Genomic DNA, 19,915 nt, shown 5'->3' on the forward strand with positions numbered 1-19,915 from the left:
TTCCCCAGGTCGTTGCTGCAAATGAGAACGTGTTCTCAGTCAACTTACCTGGTAAAATAACGGATAAATAAATAAAAATGTACATATTCTTCATCCCTTTACACTTGTGTGTATAAGGTAGTTGTTGTGAATTGTTAGGTTAGATTACTTGCTGGTTATTACTGCATTGTCGGAACTAGAAGCACAAGCATTTCGCTACACTCGCATAAACATCTGCTAACCATGTGTATGTTACAAATAAAATTTGATTTGATGGTCTACAGTACCCTCAACAGTAGGTTGTGTAGCTGGAGGACAGCTAGCTTCCATCCTCCTTTGGGTACATTGACTTCAATACAAAACCTAGGAGGTTCTTGGTTCTCACCCCCTTCCATAGACTTACACAGTAATTATGACAACTTCCGGAGGACGTCCTCCAACATATCAGAGCTCTTGGAGCATGAACTGACAAGTTGTCCACCCAATCAAAGGATCAGAGAATGAATCTACTACTGAAAGCAAAAGCTACAGCTAGCTAGCTCTGCAGTGCATAAAATGTGGTGAGTAAGTGACTCAGAGACATAAAGACAATAGTTGAACAGTTTTGAACAAATTAATTTCTTCAAAAATGGAGGAGCAAGAGAGAGAGACTTCATAATTTTTTTCCACTTTCAGTTTCACTTACTTAGCTAGCAAATGCCGCTGGCTAGTTTACCCTACTCAGATACCCTGCTCAAACAGACGGGTGCTATGTTAGCTAGCTGGCTATGACTATCCAACACAGTTGAAAAAATCTGGCGCGTTTCGGCTGCATGGCCTTCTCCCTGACGAAAGCCAGTGTCGGATTTTTAAAACTTTGTTTCTATTGAACATGCTATACAAATAAAGACATTTTAATTAATTATATGAAGAGTGCCTTGATCCTCCTTTCTTTTTGATGACCGATTCACCCCTTTTACCAAAGAGCACATTCTGTCTACCAAAATGTACTATTGTGTACCTTATTAGCGCTTCTCTTTCTTTCTACAACACTGGAACTCTTCCATGTCAAGGTAAGCGTTTGGTTTTATTAATTTATTGCCACTGGGGCCCACCAGTGTAACTGCTTACTGACTTAACACTTACTTTACTGCATGATTGTAGCATGTTTACTAACGCATTAGTTATGTTAGCTATGTTGACTAGGACGTTACTTTAGCTAATATGGGGACAACGATGTAGGCTGTGTGTTGCAGTTATGACATGGTTTGGCTTGGAAAGTTTTTTTTCCCGCCTGGTCACGTACAGCTGATGTGTTGTGCATTCAAGTCTACAAAGGAATGGAAAAGGTGAGAGGAGGAGAGTGTATAGAGGCGAGAAGGAACCAAGGTAATGATAGTTTCAGGTTGGATATTCACCAGATATTTGCGCTTTCAAACCTCAATAGCTTTCAAACCACTTAAGCCACAAAGTCCAAATAAGTGTCAGGATGTTGTAAAAATTGCATGTCTTATTTTCACATTTTGGACATTAATTCGCTTCCCAAAGCTAATAAACATGGGGAAATGTGAGCAGCATTCCATATTCCTAGTTGAATTAGTTGGGGAGTGTAAACATTTGAATTTCAATAGCTCCTTAGTTATGTGACCTACTGACCTCAACCAAGGTTCAGAATGTCCACTGACTACCCTTCTATATTGCACACCCTTTTGTTTGTCCCTTTTCATCTCAGGTGATTTTGCATACATTTTTCAAAATGTTACATATCAATAGTTCCTTGATCATGTGACCTACTGACCTCAAACAAGGTTCAGAATGTACATTCAGGGGGCCTACACATTGCAAAAGGTGCCACTGAGTGTACATTCTAAACCTTGTTTGAGATCAGTAGGTCACATGACCAAGGAGCTATTGAAATTCAAAAGTTTACAAAATTCATGTAAAATCATTTGAGATGAAAATGGACAAACTAAAGGGTGTGCAATATAGAAGGGTAGTCAGTGGATATTCTGGAAGTAGTTTGAGGGTTGTAGGTCACATAACCAAGGAGTTATGGAAATTAAAAAGTTTGAAAAATCCATGTAAAAACGTTTGAGATGAAAATGGACAAACTAAAGGGTGTGCAATATATAAGGGTAGTCAGTTGACATTCTGAACCTTGTTTGAGTCCAGTAAGTCACATGACCAAGGAGCTATTGAAATTAGAAAGTTTGAAAAATGTATGTAAAATCGTGTGAGATGAAAATATACAAACAAAAGGGTGTGCTACATATACAGTTACTCAGTGGATATTCTGAACGTAGCTTGAGGGTTGTAAGTCATATGACTAAGGAGCTATTGAAATGTGAAACTTTCATTGTAAAATCTCATGAGATGCAAATGGACAAACAGAAGGGTGTGCAGTGTGTAGGCCCACTGAGTGTACATTATGAACTTTGTTTGAGGTGTGTGGGTCACATGACCAAGGCGCAATTGAATAATAAAAAATAATAATTTAAAATAGTGCGAGATGTAAGTTTTAGGAGTATTGGTTAATTCGTCACTATGTTGACGGTCCCTAACTGCTGTTGGTGGACGTAAGGAAAACTACAGGTGAATGTCCAACCTGAATCTGTTTTTACCCCGGTCGAGAACCGATACAATGTGGTGTTTACCCGTGATCAGGTGTGTATTCAGTCCGCCGATTTTGTTGAAAAACTTTTCTTAAACAGAAGCAAACGAAACGGGGATATAAAATGCCAGAATTTGTCCTATAGAAACTCTTGTTTGCAACTGTTGGACTAATGAGGCGGTATTGAATGTGTCACTCTCTGTCCATGTGTCACTCTTTGTCACCTTAAAAATGTATCTCGACCTGTATGCACCTACGTTGTAAACATTCATTCACAGGCAAGGTTGTAGCAACCTCATGATGGGTATAGGGAAAATTTGAGTATCATATAGTAGCCTAAACCTATCGATGTTACATTGAATGGAATATGAATGACAGTAATCCAATATGCTGTAATAGAAATAAGACCATGCTGTCCTGTCTCAGCCTCCAGTATTTATGCTGCAGTAGTTTGTGTCGGGGGACTAGGGTCAGTTTGTTATATCTGGAGTACTTCTCCTGTCCTATCCGGTGTCCTGTGTGAATTTAAGTATGCTCTCTCTAATTCTCTCTTTCTCTCTCTCGGAGGACCTGAGCCCTAGGACCATGCCTCAGGACTACCTGGCATGATGACTCCTTGCTGACCCCAGTCCACCTGGCTGTGCTGCTGCTCCAGTTTCAACTGTTCTGCCTGTGATTATTATATTACTTTGAGATATCAGCTGATGTACAAAGGGCTATATAAATACATTTGATTTGATGCTCATGAAAAAAAGCATCATCCCATAAACAGCACTGACAGCCACTGATAAGGAGACATATACTTGGAATACGTAGGAGGAATGGAGGGGAAAAAGAGAGGCAGAGGAGGTCTGAGAAAGAGATGGAGGAAGAGGGTGAGCTTGAGGCAGTTAAAAATTGCAGGAAAAGGGGAGATGGTTTGTTTTAGAAGAATGGTAGAAAGTGTAAGCAGGGTGAGCTGAAGACAGGAGGTATCAGAGGTAGTAGGTGTGGTGAAGTTCTCTGAGCCGAGGCTTGCACTGAGGGTCAGGATTTTTATTTTATTTTTTTATTTCACCTTTATTTAACCAGGTAGGCTAGTTGAGAACAAGTTCTCATTTGCAACTGCGACCTGGCCAAGATAAAGCATAGCAGTGTGAACAGACAACACAGAGTTACACATGGAGTAAACAATTAACAAGTCAATAGCACAATAAAGATGAGTCTGTGACAGTTGGAGTGACCCTTGCCTTTTGGCTGATCCAGTTGTCATTTCAGGGTGGGTGAAAACAGAGTTGGGTGCTGTGGATTCAGAAACCAAAAGTGGTGTTGTGATAATTGTTTGTGTTTCTGCTGGTCAGAGGGAGAAGGCACTCCACGTTAAATGAATGGGGGCAAGAAAATTGAATTGTTTTGCTTTCAAGAAAAGGGTGCCATTGAAAGGAGTGATTGCTGGGGTAGCAGTAAATGTAAAAGTTGACCAACTGAAGGAGAAGATTCCTGGTGTTTGTGATGCTCGTCGTTTGGTGCGAAGCAGACAGGGTGGCGTGAGTGGTGGAACAGGAGTCATTGTCTGTTCTTTTTAATAATATAATAATATATGCCATTTAGCAGACGCTTTTATCCAAAGCGACTTACAGTCATGTGTGCATACATTCTACGTATGGGTGGTCCCGGGGATCGAACCCACTACCCTGGCGTTACAAGCGCCATGCTCTACCAACTGAGCTTTTGATGTTGAGTCTTTGCCCAACAAAGTGATGTTAGGATATATAAGTTATCCCGTATTAGCTTTTCTGGTGAATACATTACGTTGTTACAGGTGTCAAGCTTATGGGCATGTAGCAGCAGTGTGTAGGTGTGAGAAGTGTGCAGAAGGGCATGAGACAAAATAATGTGTAGCATTGGGAAAAGTAGTGGTATGTGTTAATTGTAGGGGTGCCTATGGGGCTGGGGATCAGAAATGTCCCAGGCAGGTTGAGGTTTCCGGGTTAGAGTAGTGCAGAAGTTGTCATATGCTGAGACAGTGAAAAAAGTAGAGGAAGATGGGACAAGGGGGAGGGATCCTGAGAGGAGTGGTGTGAGTAGTAGATCTGTACCAGTACAGGGGGATAGGTCAACAAGTGATATGCTTCAGTATGATTAGATTTTTAGCATTTATAGCAATGGTTATCAACTGTTCTCCAGGGATGAAACATAGGTCGCAGAAAATTGAGGTTGTGGTGGCAGCTGCAGAGAGGTAATTTGGGTGTGAGATAAAGAAGGGTAACAGGGTGTATTAAGTGGTGGTGTCCCATCCTTTCAGATTGTTGGCCTGAGGTAGGACTAAATATATTTAAATAGTGGAGTAGGGTGGTGTTATTCTTTTAAATATTTTTTTTTTGTGATGGTAGGGTATTTGTTTACTTATGCATTTTTTTTAAAGCAAAGTATACGGGAGTTGTACTCCAGTCTACTAGGTGGCGGTAATGCAACATTTATTGGAGGCCAAACGCCGTTAAACCCCATCGAATAATAAACTAATCTTGTCGATGACGTTAGCTAGTCAAGCAAGCTAAACATGTCAAAATGACCTCGTCCTAATTAACCATAGTATTTCCCTAATTCGTGCAACCTTGTTAAGTGTTTTCTTTTTCCGTTGTTTTAAATTCTCATTTTAATAGCATTGGAGATTTGGAGCCACCACAAAAGTTAACCGCTAATGTTAGCTAGCAAGTCGGCTAGCCTGGTGAGTACGTTAGCTAGCTAACGGCTTGCCTTTAGCATCCAACCAGAGACGTTACGGTGGCTTGAAACTAACGTTAGTAAATGTAGCTACCTAGGTAACAAGCCAAATACTAACTAGCAAGTTAACTAGTGTGATTGTAGCGAGCTACTTTGTTGTCTAGCAAGATGTCTTGCAGTGTCTGGAAAAAGCTAGCTAACGTTACCCATTCAAATTTCACCTGGACATGATGATAACTGGCCTAGAAGTAGGCAGGGCAAATACCCGAAATCGTCAAAATAAATTAAATCACAGCACGTTTTTGGACTCATCCAGTAGTTTTACCGGATTAAGTAGTTACACTACCGCTGGAAACTACTGTAGATTATAATTTAACATGAAGAAAAAATGACTTGCTTCAGCTTTTTGAAATAATGTGTGGCCACTCCTCAATGGTCCAGTTTTTGATCGGTGCCAGAGTAATTATGTTCTGATTTCAGATTTAAATAGCAGAGTAGAGGAAGATTTCATATGCTCTCAATTTGTGTAATTTGTTGGGTAAGTGGTCAAAGTAATTGATTTGTGTTAAAAGTGACATTTGTTTATAGTGAATGGAATGTTTGGAGTGATGTCACAATGGGAACTTTTAGAGGTATAAAAGCTATCAAAAAGTTGTATGTGAGCACACTATTCCAGACCAGTCTACACGTTTTAAAGTTAGAAAGACATTTCTAGCTTAAATAGTACGGTGTAAGAGGAGTAGCCTTAAATAATGATATCTATAAATCAGAATTATTGCAGTATTAAAAGTTTAATGTTAATTACTTAAAAAATTAACCTAGTTTTCTCCCCAATTTTGTTATAGCCAATTGGTAGTTAGTCTTGATTGTGTATGTGTGCCATTTGGAGGGTGAATTGACAAGACAAAATATTTAAGTGCCCTTGAACAGGGTGTGGTAGGTGCCAGGTGCATAGGTTTGAGTGTGTAAAGAACTGCAACGCTGCTGGGTTCTTCACGCTCAACAGTTTCTTGTGTGTATTAATGGTCCACCACCACCCAAAGGACATCCAGCCAACTTGACACCACTCTGAAGCATTGGGAGTCAAATCCAATTGTATTTGTAAATGCCATGAAATGCTTACAAGCCCTTAACCATCAAAACAGTGTTTTAATAATATAGTTACGAAATAAACAAAAGTAATAAAAATGAGGCTGTATGCAGAGGGCACTGGTACCAAGTCGATGTGCGGGGATACAGGTTAGTCGAGGTAATTTGAACATGTTGTTATTGGTAAAGTGACTATTCGTAGATAATAAACAGCGAGTAGCAGTGCTGTAAAAACAAAGGGAGGGTGGCCATTTGGTTAATTGTTAAGCAGACTTATGGCTTGGGGATAGAAACTTAAAGTGCCTTTTGGACCTAGACTTTGCGCTCTGGTATCGCTTGCTGTGCTGTAGCAGAGAAAAGTCTAAGATTGGGTGACTAAAGTCTGACCATTTTTTTGGGCCTTCCTCTGACACCGCCTAGTATATAGGTCCTGGATTGCAGGAAGCCTGGCCCCGGTGATGTACTGGGCCATACGCACTACACTCTAGCGCCTTACGGTCGGATGCCGAGCAGTTGCCATACCAGGTGGTGATGCAACCGATCAGGATGCTCTCACTCGTGCAGCTGTATAACTTTTTGAAGATCTGGGGACCCATGCCAAATCTTTTCAGTCTCCTGATGGTGTTGGAGTCGTGCTTGGTCACGCAGTTGTGGGTGAACATGGAGTACAGGAGGGGACTAAGCATGTACCCCTTAGGGGCCCCCGTGTTGATTATCAACGTGGCAGATATTGTTGCCTATTCTTACCACCTAGGGGGCGGCCGGTCAGGAAGTGCAGAGGGAGGTGTTTAAGTCCCAGGGTCCTTAGCTCAGTGATGAGCTTTGTTGACACTATGGTGTTTACTGCAGCTCAGCGTTCAATGAACAGCATTCGCACATGGGTGTTCCTTTTGTCCAGGTGTGAAAGGGCAGTGTGGATTGAGTCATCTGTGGATCTGTCGGGGCGGTATGCGAATTGGAGTAGGTCTAGGGTTTCTGGGTTGATGGTGTTGATGTGAGCCATGACCAGCCTTTCAATGCACTTCATGGCTACTGACGTGAGTGCTATGGGGCGGTAGCCATTTAGGCAGGTTACCTTTCGCTTTCTGGGCACAGGGACTATGGTGGTCTGCTTGAAACATGTAGCTATTTCAAACTTCAGGTACAGGTTGCAAATGTCAGTGAAGAAACTTTCCAGTTGGTCTGTGCATGCTCTGTGTGTACGTCCTGGTAATCTGTCTGGCCCTGCTGCCTTGTGAATGTTTACCTGTTTAAATGTCTTGCTCATATTGGCTACGGAGAGCATGATCACAACATGGGCCAGCATCCCTGGGATTGCTTTCGACACCTTGTAGAGTCCATGCCTGATGGATTGAGGCTGTTCTGGAGTGCAACAAAATACTACGAAGGTGTTCCGAATGTTTTGTATACACTTCTGTACGTTGAATTATTTTGCCATATATAATTAATCACATATACTTCTCACTAGTTTAATCATTTTGAGATGATAAAAGACTCCTAAACACAATTTAACCTGGTGCTCTAGATTAGAGCGTCCATTGGGTCTGTGCAGCAGGCTGAACATTTTACATCCCTACTGAAAGGCAGGTTTCTGACGAAGGTAGAGGGATCGCTAGCTAGCTAATGTTACCTACTCGGCTAGAGTGCAGTATCTCTAACTTAAAGTATCTAAAGCCAGGATGGCTAACTACTTGTCTGAACTGTTTATATAATGCAAGTGCTTTCTATATACACTACATGACCAAAAGTATGTGGACACCTGCTCATCGAACATCTCATTCCAAAATCATGGGCGTTAATATGGAGTTGGTCCCCCCCACTTTGCTTCTATGACATCCTCCACTCTTCTGGGAAGGATTTCCACTAGATGTTGGAACATTGCTGCGGGGACTTGCTTCCACTCATCCACAAGCATTACTGAGGTCGGGCACTGATGTTGGGCGATTAGGCCTGGCTCGCAGTCAGCGTTCCAGTTCATCCCAAAGTTTTTAATGGGGTTGAGGTCAGGGCTCTGTGCAGGTCAGCCAAGTTCTTCCACATCTTGTCAACCCGTTTCTGTATGGAGCTGGCTTTGTGCACGGGGGCATTATGATGCTTAAACAGGAAAGGGTCTTCACATAACTGTTGCCACAATGTTGGAAGCACAGAGTCCCCACTCCAGCCGACACTTGGCGTTGCGCGTGGTGATCTTAGGCTTTTTTGTGTGCGGCTGCTCGGCCAATGGAGACCCATTTCATGAAGCTCCAGACAAACAGTTCTTGTGCTGACGTTGCTTCCAGTGGAAGTTTGTAACTCTGTTGTGAGTGTTGCAACCGAGGACAAGGGCTGTCCCCAACTAAAAACAAAAGTTGTGGTCGACTGAATTTCAATTTGTCCATTTTTAAACTGATATTTTTCCATATGTAGACACACCCTATGTGTTTTAATAATAGTTTGATGCTTTACGCTTACGGTTTGATTCCTCAAGGGCCCTAGAGATCTCGGTAACCAGAAGGAAAACAAATGTAACCTGACCCAACTATTCTCCTGCTGGCTTTCACATATTCTGCCATTATTCTCCAGAAGTTTCCAATAATAAAGCTACACGAGGAGTCTCCAACCTTTCTCATGTGGAATTCAAATTGTTTTTCTACCGATCCAGTTATGGTTTTCATATGCACATTTTCGTGAAACCGTTTAATTTATAACGTTTTCATATCTAAAAATCATTGTCGTAGTTAATCAATTCTATCCAAATTAAATGAAAATGATACTTTTAGGTTGAACTTCTATTGCTATCTATGTAAAAATTGCCTACATAAAGCCCCAGTTGGTCCCCCCTCCCCCCAAAATGTGCAGCCTGCAGGTGAACTTGAAACATTGTATTGACTATTAACTTGGGTCTTGCCAAAAGCTTGTGCTAGCTAACTTGCAACATTGTATAAAATATTCACATTTTGTACTGCTTGAGCTATTAGCTCAAAAGTATTGTGGAGCTCCTGCACCTAAATACACTGCTCAAAAAAATAAAGGAACACTAAAATAACACATCCTAGATCTGAATTAATGAAATATTATTATTAAATTATCAATGGAAATCAAATGTATCAACCCATGGAGGTCTGGATTTGGAGTCACACTCAAAATTAAAGTGGAAAACCACACTACAGGCTGATCCAACTTTGATGTAATGTCCTTAAAACAAGTCAAAATGAGGCTCAGTAGTGTGTGTGGCCTCCACGTGCCTGTATGACCTCCCTACAATGCCTGGGCATGCTCCTGATGAGGTGGCGGCTGGTCTCCTGGGGGATCTCCTCCCAGACCTGGACTAAAGCATCCGCCAACTCCTGGACAGTCTGTTGGTGGATGGAGCGAGACATGATGTCCTAGATGTGCTCAATTGGATTCAGGTCTAGGGACCGTTCCCGTGCGGGCCAGTCCATAGCATCAATGCCTTCCTCTTGCAGGAACTGCTGACACACTCCAGCCACATGAGGTCTTGCATTCGGAGGAACCCAGGGCCAACCGCACCAGCATATGGTCTCACCTAATGGCAGTCAGGCTACCTCTGGCGAGCACATGGAGGGCTGTGTGGCCCCCCCCAAAGAAATGCCACCCCACACCATGACTGACCCACTGCCAAACCGTTCATGCTGGAGGATGTTGCAGGCAGAACGTTTTCCACAACGTCTCCAGACTCTTGCACGTCTGTCACGTGCTCAGTGTGAACCTGCTTTCATCTGTGAAGAGCACAGGGCGCCAGTGGCGAATTTGCCAATCTTGGTGTTCTCTGGCAAATGCCAAACGTCCTGCACGGTGTTGGGCTGTAAGCACAACCCCCACCTGTGGACGTCGGGCCCTCATACCACCCTCATGGAGTCTGTTTCAGACCGTTTGAACAAACACATGCACATTTGTGGCCTGCTGGATGTCATTTTGCAGGGCTCTGGCAGTGCTCCTCCTTGCACAAAGGCGAAGGTAGCGGTCCTGCTGCTGGGTTGTTGCCCACCTACGGCCTCCTCCACGTCTCCTGATGTACTGGCCTGTCTCCTGGTAGCGCCTCCATGCTCTGGACACTACGCTGACAGACACAGCAAACCTTCTTGCCACAGCTCGCATTGATGTGCCATCCTGGATGAGCTGCACTACCTGAGCCACTTGTGTGGGTTGTAGACTCCGTCTCATGCTACCACTAGAGTGAAAGCACCGCCAGCATTCAAAAGTGACCAAAACATCAGCCAGGAAGCATAGGAACTGAGAAGTGGTCTGTGGCCACCACCTGCAGACCCACTCCTTTATTTGGGGTGTCTTGCTAATTGCCTATAATTTCCACCTGTTGTCTATTCCATTTGCACAACAGCATGTGAAATTTATTGTCAATCAGTGTTGCTTCCTAAGTGGACAGTTTGATTTCACAGAAGTGTGATTGACATTGTGTTACATTGTGTTAAGTGTTCCCTTTTATTTTTTGGAGCAGTGTATAAACAGTACCAGCACCCAATATGAGTTCCGGAACCGTTTTCAGTCCACGTCGAGCACTGATAAGAAGCCTATTTCATGGCTTTTCCACTGGATCAGAGCATGACATTTTTTTCCTTTCACACCGAGTGGTTATAAAAAGGGAGAGAGAGCTGGAAAGATTTTTCAAATACTTTGAGGAACTATTGTAATTCTCAATGGATGTAAAAACATACTGTTTGCTTGCTGTTTGAGGTGAATAAAACATTACTAGTGGTGGTGCGTTAAGCCAATCAGAAATGCTATCAGATCTCCAAGTGGGCACATTTATATTAGAGGTCGACCGATTGATATAAACTCAGCAACAACAAAAAAATGTCCCTTTTTCAGGACCCAGTCTTTAAAAGATGTATAAATCCAAATAACGTTCCAGATCTTAATTGTAAAATGGTTGAAACACTGTTTCCCATGCTTGTTCAATGAAGCATAAACAGTTAATGAACATGCACCTGTGGAACGGTCGCTAAGACACCAACAGTTTACAGACGGTACCCAATTAAGGTCACAGTTATGAAAACTTAGGACACTAAAAGTGTCCTTTCTACTGACTCTGAAAAACACAAAAATATACGCTACCGTTCAAAAGTTTGGGGTGACTTAGAACTTGCCTTGTTCTTGAAAGAAAAGCAACAAAAAAAATGTCCCTTTAAAAAAAAAAAAAAAAAAAGTTTAGACATTGTTAATGTTGTAAATCACTGTTGTGGCTGGAAACGACTGATATTTTAATGGAACATCTACATAGGTGTACAGAGGCCCATTATCAGCAACCATTACTCCTGTGTTTCAATGGCGGTTGTTAGCCTTTTTAAAATGATAAACTTTAGCTAATTGATCATTTTGTTAAAACAGCTGAAAACGATTCTGATTTAAAGAAGCAATAAAACTGTCCTTTAGACTAGTTGAGTATCTTGAGCATTTTTGGGTTCGATTACAGACTCAAATGGCCTGTAATGGTCTATTCTTGTTATGAGAAATGAAGGCTACTCCATGCGAGAAATTGCCAAGAAACTGAAGATCTCGTACAACGCTGTGTACTACCCCTTCAGACACCGCAAACTGACTCTAACCAGAATAGGAGTGGGAGGCCCCGGTGCACAACTGAGCAATAGGACAAGTACATTAGTGTCTGGTTTTGAGAAACAGACATCTCACAAGTCTTCAACTAGCAGCTTCATTAAATAGTACCCGCAAAACACCACACTCAACATCAACAGTGAAGAGGTGACTCTGGGATGCTGGCGTTCTAGGCAGAGTTGCAAAGAAAAGTCATATCTCAGACTGGCCAATAAAAATGAAAGATTTAAGATCGGCAAAAGAATACACACTTGACAGAAATATGGCTTTTTCTTTGCAACTCTGCCTAGAAGGCCAGCATCCCGCAGTACATGAACAATGGTAGACATCTTGAAGCATGTCGGGACAACAGACTGGGATAGGGAGAGATTGAGTATGTCCGTAAACACTCCAGTCTGCTGGTCTGCGCATGCTCTGAGGCCGCGGCTAGGTGTGCCATCTGGACCGGCAGCCCTGCGAGGGTTAGCACACTTAAATGTCTTACTCCAGTTAGCCACGGAGAAGGAGAGCCCACAGTTCTTTGTAATGGGCCACGTCTGTGGCTCTGTGTTATCCTCAATGCGGGCGAAGGTGTTTAGCTTATGCGGAAGCAAGATGTCGGTATCCGTGACGTGGCTGGTTTTCCGTTTTGTAGTCTGTGATTGTCCGTAGACCCTGCCACATACGTCTCGTGTCTGAGCCGTTGAATTGCGACTCCACTTTGTCTCTATACTGACCGTTTGCCTGTTTGTTTGCCTTACGGCGGAAATAACTACACTGTTTGTATTCGGCCACATTCCCAGTCACCTTGCCATGGTTAAATGCAATGGTTTGCTCTTTCAGTTTGCAAAAACAGTCTACTTTCTCTTTTGCAGCTCAAGCAGTTATTCTAGGCAAGGCTATTCTGTGTCAAGTCATTTGCTCAAGGCCCAAGCCTATACTTCGCCAGCTACTGGTATCACGTTATTATTGAATGCAGTTCTAAAACAAGCTTTGGACATTTTATTTTGGAAATGAAACTGGATGCTCTAAAGCAACTAACTTCTGTGGGACTGGGGGGCAGTATTGAGTAGCTTGGATAAAAAGGTGCCCAGATTAAACTGCCTGCTACTCATGCCTAAAAGCTAGAAAATGCATATAATTAGTAGATTTGGATAGTAAACACTCTGAAGTTTCTGAAACGGGTTAACTGATGTCTGTGACTATAACGGAATTCATATGGCAGGCCAAAACCAGAGGAAAAAATCCAAACAGGAAGTGTGAAATCTGAGGTTTGTAGTTTTTCTACTCATTCCCTATCAAACAGTGTCTATGGGGTCATATTGGACATCAAACCTTGTTTGATGTGTCTACTGTGAAGTGGGAGTGAATGAGAGGGGAATGAGTCAGAGTGCCATTAGCTGACCACGTGCATTCACGTGATAGTTAGCTTGCGTTCCATTGCAATTTTACAGACAAGGGAATTCTCCAGTTGGAACATTATTGAAGATTTGTGATAAACTTCCGGATTGGATTTTTCTCAGGCTTCCGCCTGCAACATCAGTTCTGTTATACTCACAGACAATATTTTTACAGTTTTGGAAACTTTAGTGTTTTCTATCCTAAGCTGTCAATTATATGCATATTCTAGCAACAAAATATCCCGTTTACTACGGGCACGTTATTTTTCCAAAAATGAAAATACTGCCCCCTAGTCACAAGGTTAACACAGGTGTGAGTGTTGACGAGGACAAGGCTGGAGATCACTCTGTCATGCTGATTGAGTTTGAATAACAGACTGGAAGCTTCAAAAGGAGGGTAGTGCTTGGAATCATTTGTTCTTCCTCTGTCAAACATGGTTATCTGCAAGGAAACACGTGCCGTCATTATTGCTTTGCACAAAAAGGGTTTCACAGGCAAGGATTTTGTTGCCAGTAAGATTGCACCTAAATCGGATCCTCAAGAACTTCAAGGAGAGCGGTTCAATTGTTGTGAAGAAGGCTTCAGGGCGCCCAAGAAGGTCCAGCAAGCGCCAGGACCTTCTCCTAAAGTTGATTCAGCTGCGGGGTCAGGGCACCACCAGTACAGAGCTTCCTTAGGAATGGCAGCAGGCAGGTGTGAGTGCATCTGCACGCACAGTGAGGCAAAGACTTTTGGAGGATGGCCTGGTGTCAAGAAGGGCAGCGAAGAAGCCACTTCTCTCCAGGAGAAACATCAGGGACAGACTGATATAAGGTACAGGGATTGGACTGCTGAGGACTGGGGTAAAGTAATTTCCTCTGATTTATATCCCCTTTACGATTGTTTGGGGCATCCAGAAAAAAAGCTTGTCCGTAGAAGACGAGTTGAGCGCTACCATCAGTCCTGTGTCATGCCAAAAGTAAAGCATCCTGAGACCATTCATGTGTGGGGTTGCTTCTCAGCCAAGGGAGTGGGCTCACTCACAATTTTGCCTAAGAACACAGCCATGAATAAAGAATGGTACCAACACATCCTTCGAGAGCAACTTCTCCCAACCATCCAGGAACAGTTTGGTGACGAACAATTCCTTTTCCAGCATGATGGAGCACCTTGCCATAAGGCAAAAGTAATAACTAAGTGGCCTGGGGAACAAAACATTGATATTTTGGGTCCATGGCCAGGAAACTCCCCAGACCTTAATCCCATTGAGAATTTATGGTCAATCCTCAAGAGGCGAGTGGACAAATAAAACCCCACAAATTCTGACAAACTCCAAGCATTGATTATGCAAGAATGGGCTGCCATCAGTCAGGATGTGGCCAGGGCAGATTGCAGAGGTCTTGAAACAGAAGGGTCAACACTGCAAATATTGACTCTTTGCATCAACTTCATGTAATTGTCAATAAAAGCCTTCCATAGTAACATCTGAGACATATCTAAAGACACTGAAGCAGCAAACTTTGGAAATTAATATTTGTCATTCAACTTTTTGCCACGACTGTACTTTCAACCTTTTGGCAGATATCTTGCTCCATACTGAAACCGCCTATTCTCAACCATAGGGAATGGGAGCATATCAACAGCTATAAACTAAAGACTGTAAAAATTGTAAACACAGCTTATCCTTCGCTCTTGTAATTTCTTTAGCCCGGTCAGAATCAGCTGCCAAGGGCTGCTTGAATGACCATGTTTTTTTGCCTTTTTCTTGCTCTGGGTGACGTTGGCATAAATCTGTCAACATATTTGTGGTGTTGGCAGCTGTATAGACTGTTCTCGTTGTCCGTGGCGAATTACTGTTAATGTTTTATCCACAACTGTCCACCGCCATTGTAATCTAATCTACTGGGAAGCCAATGTTTTCCCAAACTGGAGATTTAAACAATGGAGGATTCTTCAATTCTGGATTATCGATTCTTCCACTCGCCACAATACCGAACTAGTTCCCAGCTGCGCCTCACAAAAGGACAGTTTGAAATGCACCAATTTAAGATTAGAACTTTGACTACAACGTGCCCATCGGCTCTAGTTTTAACTTAAATTTTTCTTTCTTCTCAGATTTACTCAAGAGGCAATAGGCCTACAATGCAGTGTAGGCATAGCCTGTAGGCCTAGTGTTTTCATTTTGAATTAAAACAATTGATGTATTCATTCGGGTTCACGGTGCTGTCTGTTCAGAGGTCCCCGTGTACCATTACACCCATAACATCCACCTAATTTATGTTTGTTGACTGATATTTGTTTTTGATAATTCAATTGAAATCACATCCCCCAACTGAGGTCTCCTGTTTTTAAATCAGAAACTTCTGTAACTGCAAGCACGCCTGATGTCTGCCGAGGCTTCCGCAGGGAGTGTGGCAGCTGCCTCCATCCTCGCCACCCAGGCCTCTGGCCATTGCAGCGAGGAGAAGGGGGTTGGAGGTGGTCTGGCGGGGAGTAAATATGTGAAGCTGAATGTTGGGGGCTCCCTGCATTACACCACAGTACAGACCCTGAGCAAAGAGGACAGCTTACTGAGGAGCATGTGCAATGGAGGAGCAGAGGTCACCATAGATTCAGAGGGTAAGTATGGACCTACAGTTGAAGTCTGAAGTTTACATACACTTAGATTGGAGTCATTAAAACTCATTTTTCAACCACTCCACAAATGTATTGTTAACAAACTATAGTTTTGGCATGTGCATGACACAATTTTTCCAACAATTGTTTACAGACAGTGAATTATAAGTGAACTAATCTATCACAATTCCAGTAGGTCAGAAGTTTACATACTAAGTACATTTTTTAATGTTTTATACAATATTTGAAATATACAGTAAACTTGTTATGAAGCCGCTCAATAACTACATCATACCAGTCATCCAACAGATTCCCATTCAGAGCGACACACAGAAGAATCCAGGCTCGATGCCCTGCTCAAGGGCATGTTTACCAATCTACTACCAGGCCAAAGAATGTGAACCCAAACCCTCCTTCCAAGACCCCCAGGAAGAATTAAGAATACATTAATTCCATACCACACCCCTGAGAACCCCCCACATACACTAAGTTGACTGTGCCCTTAAACAAGGAAAATTCCAGAAAATTATGTCATGGCTTTAGAATCTTCCGATAGGCTAATTGACATAGAGTCAATCGGAGGTGGATGTATTTCATGGCCTACCTTCAAACTCAGTGCCTCTTTTCTTGACATCATGGGAAAATCAAAAGAAATCAGCCAAGACCTCAGAAAAAAAAATGTAGACCTCCAAGTCTGGTTCATCCTTGGGAGCAATTTACAAGGTACCACGTTCATCTGTATAAACAATAGTACGCAAGTATAAACACCATGGGACCACGCAGCTGTCATACCGCTCAGTAAGGAGACTGTCTGTCTCATAGAGGTGAACGTACTTTGGTGTGCAAATCAATCCCAGAACAACAACAAAGGACCTTGTGAAGATGCTGGAGGAAACGGGTACAAAAGTATTTATATCCACAGTAAAACAAGTCCTATATCGACATAACCTGAAATGCCGCTCAGAAAGGAAGAAGCCACTGCTCCAAAACCGCCATAAAGCCAGACTACGGTTTGCAACTGCACATGGGGACAAAGATCTGACTTTTTGGAGAAATGTCCTCTGGTCTAATGAAACAAAAATAGAACTGTTTGGCCATAATGACTATCGTTATGTTTGGAGGAAAAAGGAGGAGGCTTGCAAGCCGAAGAACACCATCCCAACCGTGAAGCATGGGGGTGGCAGCATCATGTTGTGGGGGTGCTTTGCTGCAGGAGGGACTGGTGCACTTCACAAAATAGATGGCATCATGACGACAGAACATTATGTGGTTATATTGAAGCAACATCAGTCAGAAAGTTAAAGCTTGGTAGTAAATGGGTCTTCTAAATGGACAATGACCCCAAGCATACTTCCAAGGTTGTGGCAAAATGTCTTAAGGACAACAAAGTCAAGGTATTGGAGTGGCCATCACAAAGCCCTGAACTCAATCCTACAGAACATTTTTGGGCAGAACTGAAAAAGCATGTGTGAGCAAGGAGGCCTATACAAACCTGACTGTTACTCCAGCTCTGTCAGGAGGAATGGGCCAAAATTCACCCAACTTATTGTGGGAAGCTTGTGGAAGGCTACATGCAACGTTTGACCCACGTTAAACAATTTAAAGGCAATGCTACCAAATACTAGTTGAGTGTATGTAAACTTCTGACCCACTGGAAATACAAGCTGAAATAAATCATTCTCTACTGTTATTGTGATATTTCACATTCCTAAAATAAAGTGGTGATCCTAACTGACCTAAGACAGGGACTTTTTACTAGGATTAAATGTCAGGAACTGTGAAAAACTGAGTTTAAAAGTATTTGGCTGAGGTGTATATGTAACCTTCCGACTTCAACTGTATGTGTGTTATTTATGTATGCCAGTGTTTCCCAATATTTTATTCTAGGATCACGCAGGCTTGCACATTTTTGTTCCTGTCCAGCACTACCACACTTTGTGCAACTAATGGTCACAAATGTTGCGAATCAGGTTTGCTAATGCTGGAAGAAAACATGTAGTCTTATGGGGGCCAAAGGAATGGATTGGAAACACTGGGCTGTGTTCAGCAGGACATAACGGTGTGCATCATTCAATTTATTGGAAACAATGCTGTACTGAACAACCAGTTGAAGAATGTTGTGATTTATGGTGGCTCAGAGGGCAATTTTGTGCTGTGTGCTACTGCACTGGTTTTGATATTTCAAATGGTTACACCCATATCAACGACTGAATAACGGTGCTCTCCATTTACTCCTGTTTGCAGCGTGTGACGGGATGTGACTTATTTACCTTTTTTCTTTTATCAATGTCCTCAAGAATTCCTAAAGCAATTGACACATGTAAAAATGTGAAATTTAGATGAGTGATTCTTGCCTATCAGTGCTCACTCAATATTTTTCCTCTTTCTTAGGCTGGGTAGTGCTGGACAGGTGTGGTCGCCATTTTGGCTTGGTGCTGAACTTTATGCGGGACGGCTCGGTACCGCTTCCGGAGTCCCACCGAGAGCTGGAGGAAGTTCTGAAGGAGGCTCAGTACTACAGGGTCCAGGGGCTAGTCCAGCACTGCACTTCTGCCATGCAGGTAAGACCCAGACTGACCCATAGCAAATTATCATTGAGTATCAGTAAAATTAAATGTCCTTCATAGAGGTCGACCGATTTTATGATTTTTCAACGCCGATACCGATTTATTGGAGGACCAAAAAAGCCGATAGCGATTTCCATCGGACAATAAAAAAAATTAAAAAATTGAAATGACAATTACAACAATACTGAACACTTATTTTGACTTAATATAATACATCAATAAAATCAATTTAGCCTCAAATAAATAATGAAACATGTTCAATTTGGTTTAAATAATGCAAAAACAAAGTGCAATATGTGCTAACGTTTCAGTTCCTTGCTCAGAACATGAGAACATATGAAAGCTGGTGGTTCCTTTTAACATGAGTCTTCAATATTTCCAGGTAAGACGTTTTAAGTTGTAGGAATTATAGGACTATTTTCCTCTTTATACCGTTTGTATTTCATTAACCTTTGACTATTGGATGTTCTTATAGGCACTTTAGTATTGCCAGTGTAACAGTATAGCTTCCGTCCCTCTCCTCTCTCGAACCAGCAACACAACAACAGCCACCATCGAAGCAGTGTTACCCATGCAGAGCAAGGGAAACAACCACTCAAAGACTCAGAGCGAGTGATGTTTAAAACGCTATTAGCGCGCGCTAACTAGCTAGCCATTTCACTTCTGTTACACCAGCCTCATCTCAGGAGTTGATAGGCTTGAAGTCATAAACAGCGCAATGCTTGACGCACAACGAAGAGCTGCTGGCAAAACGCACGAAAGTGCTGTTTGAATTAATGTTTACGAGCCTGCTTCTGCCTACCACCGCTCAGTCAGATACTTGTATGCTCAGTCAGATTATATGCAACGCAGGACACGCTAGATAATATCTAGTAATATCATCAACCATGTGTAGTTAACAGGTGATTATGATTATTTATTTTTTTATAAGATATAAGAAGATTTATTTATTTATTTATTCTTTTATAAGAAGATTTGATGCTAGCTAGCAATTTACCTTGGCTTACTGCATTCGCGTAACATGCAGTCTCCTTGTGGAGCGCAACGAGAGAGGCAGGTTGTTATTGCGTTGGACTAGTTAACTGTAAGTTTGCAAGATTGGATCCCCCGAGCTGACACGGTGAATACCTGTCATTCTGCCCCTGAACGAGGCAGTTGACCCACCGTTCCTAGGCCATCATTGAAAATATGAATGTGTTAACTGACTTGCCTAGTTAAAGGTATATAAAAAAAATTGGGGGGAAAATCGGCGCCCATAAATACCGATTTCCGATTGTTGTAAACTTGAAATCGGCCCCAATTAATCGGCCATTCCGATTTTAATCGGTCGACCTCTAGTCCTTCGCTCTTTTTTGTCTTTAAGCTAAATCTGTAAGTCTTATCAAAAGGCTTTCAAAGTGCAATGTACTGTATGTTAGTCAAACAACTATTATGCACATAC

General features: G+C 42.3%; 1 protein-coding gene across 2 annotated transcripts in view; it reads left to right on the plus strand.

Moving 5' to 3' along the window:
- The first annotated feature begins 5,050 nt into the window (after positions 1 to 5,050).
- kctd13 (potassium channel tetramerization domain containing 13) overlaps positions 5,051 to 19,915 on the plus strand; it is a 28,803-nt gene continuing 13,938 nt past the window's right edge. The window contains exons 1-3 of one of the 2 annotated variants that reach the window (XM_035770561.2): positions 5,051 to 5,276; positions 15,649 to 15,910; positions 18,299 to 18,468. In XM_035770561.2, the coding sequence (XP_035626454.1) occupies positions 15,676 to 15,910; positions 18,299 to 18,468 (405 nt within the window). In that variant the 5' untranslated portion in view covers positions 5,051 to 5,276; positions 15,649 to 15,675. Of the gene's footprint in view, positions 5,277 to 5,397; positions 5,811 to 15,648; positions 15,911 to 18,298; positions 18,469 to 19,915 lie in introns of those variants that run through there. The other variant, XM_035770562.2, reaches the window with a different exon arrangement.

This window comes from Oncorhynchus keta, chromosome 5, assembly GCF_023373465.1.
Source record: "Oncorhynchus keta strain PuntledgeMale-10-30-2019 chromosome 5, Oket_V2, whole genome shotgun sequence".
Classification (NCBI taxonomy): domain Eukaryota; kingdom Metazoa; phylum Chordata; class Actinopteri; order Salmoniformes; family Salmonidae; genus Oncorhynchus; species Oncorhynchus keta.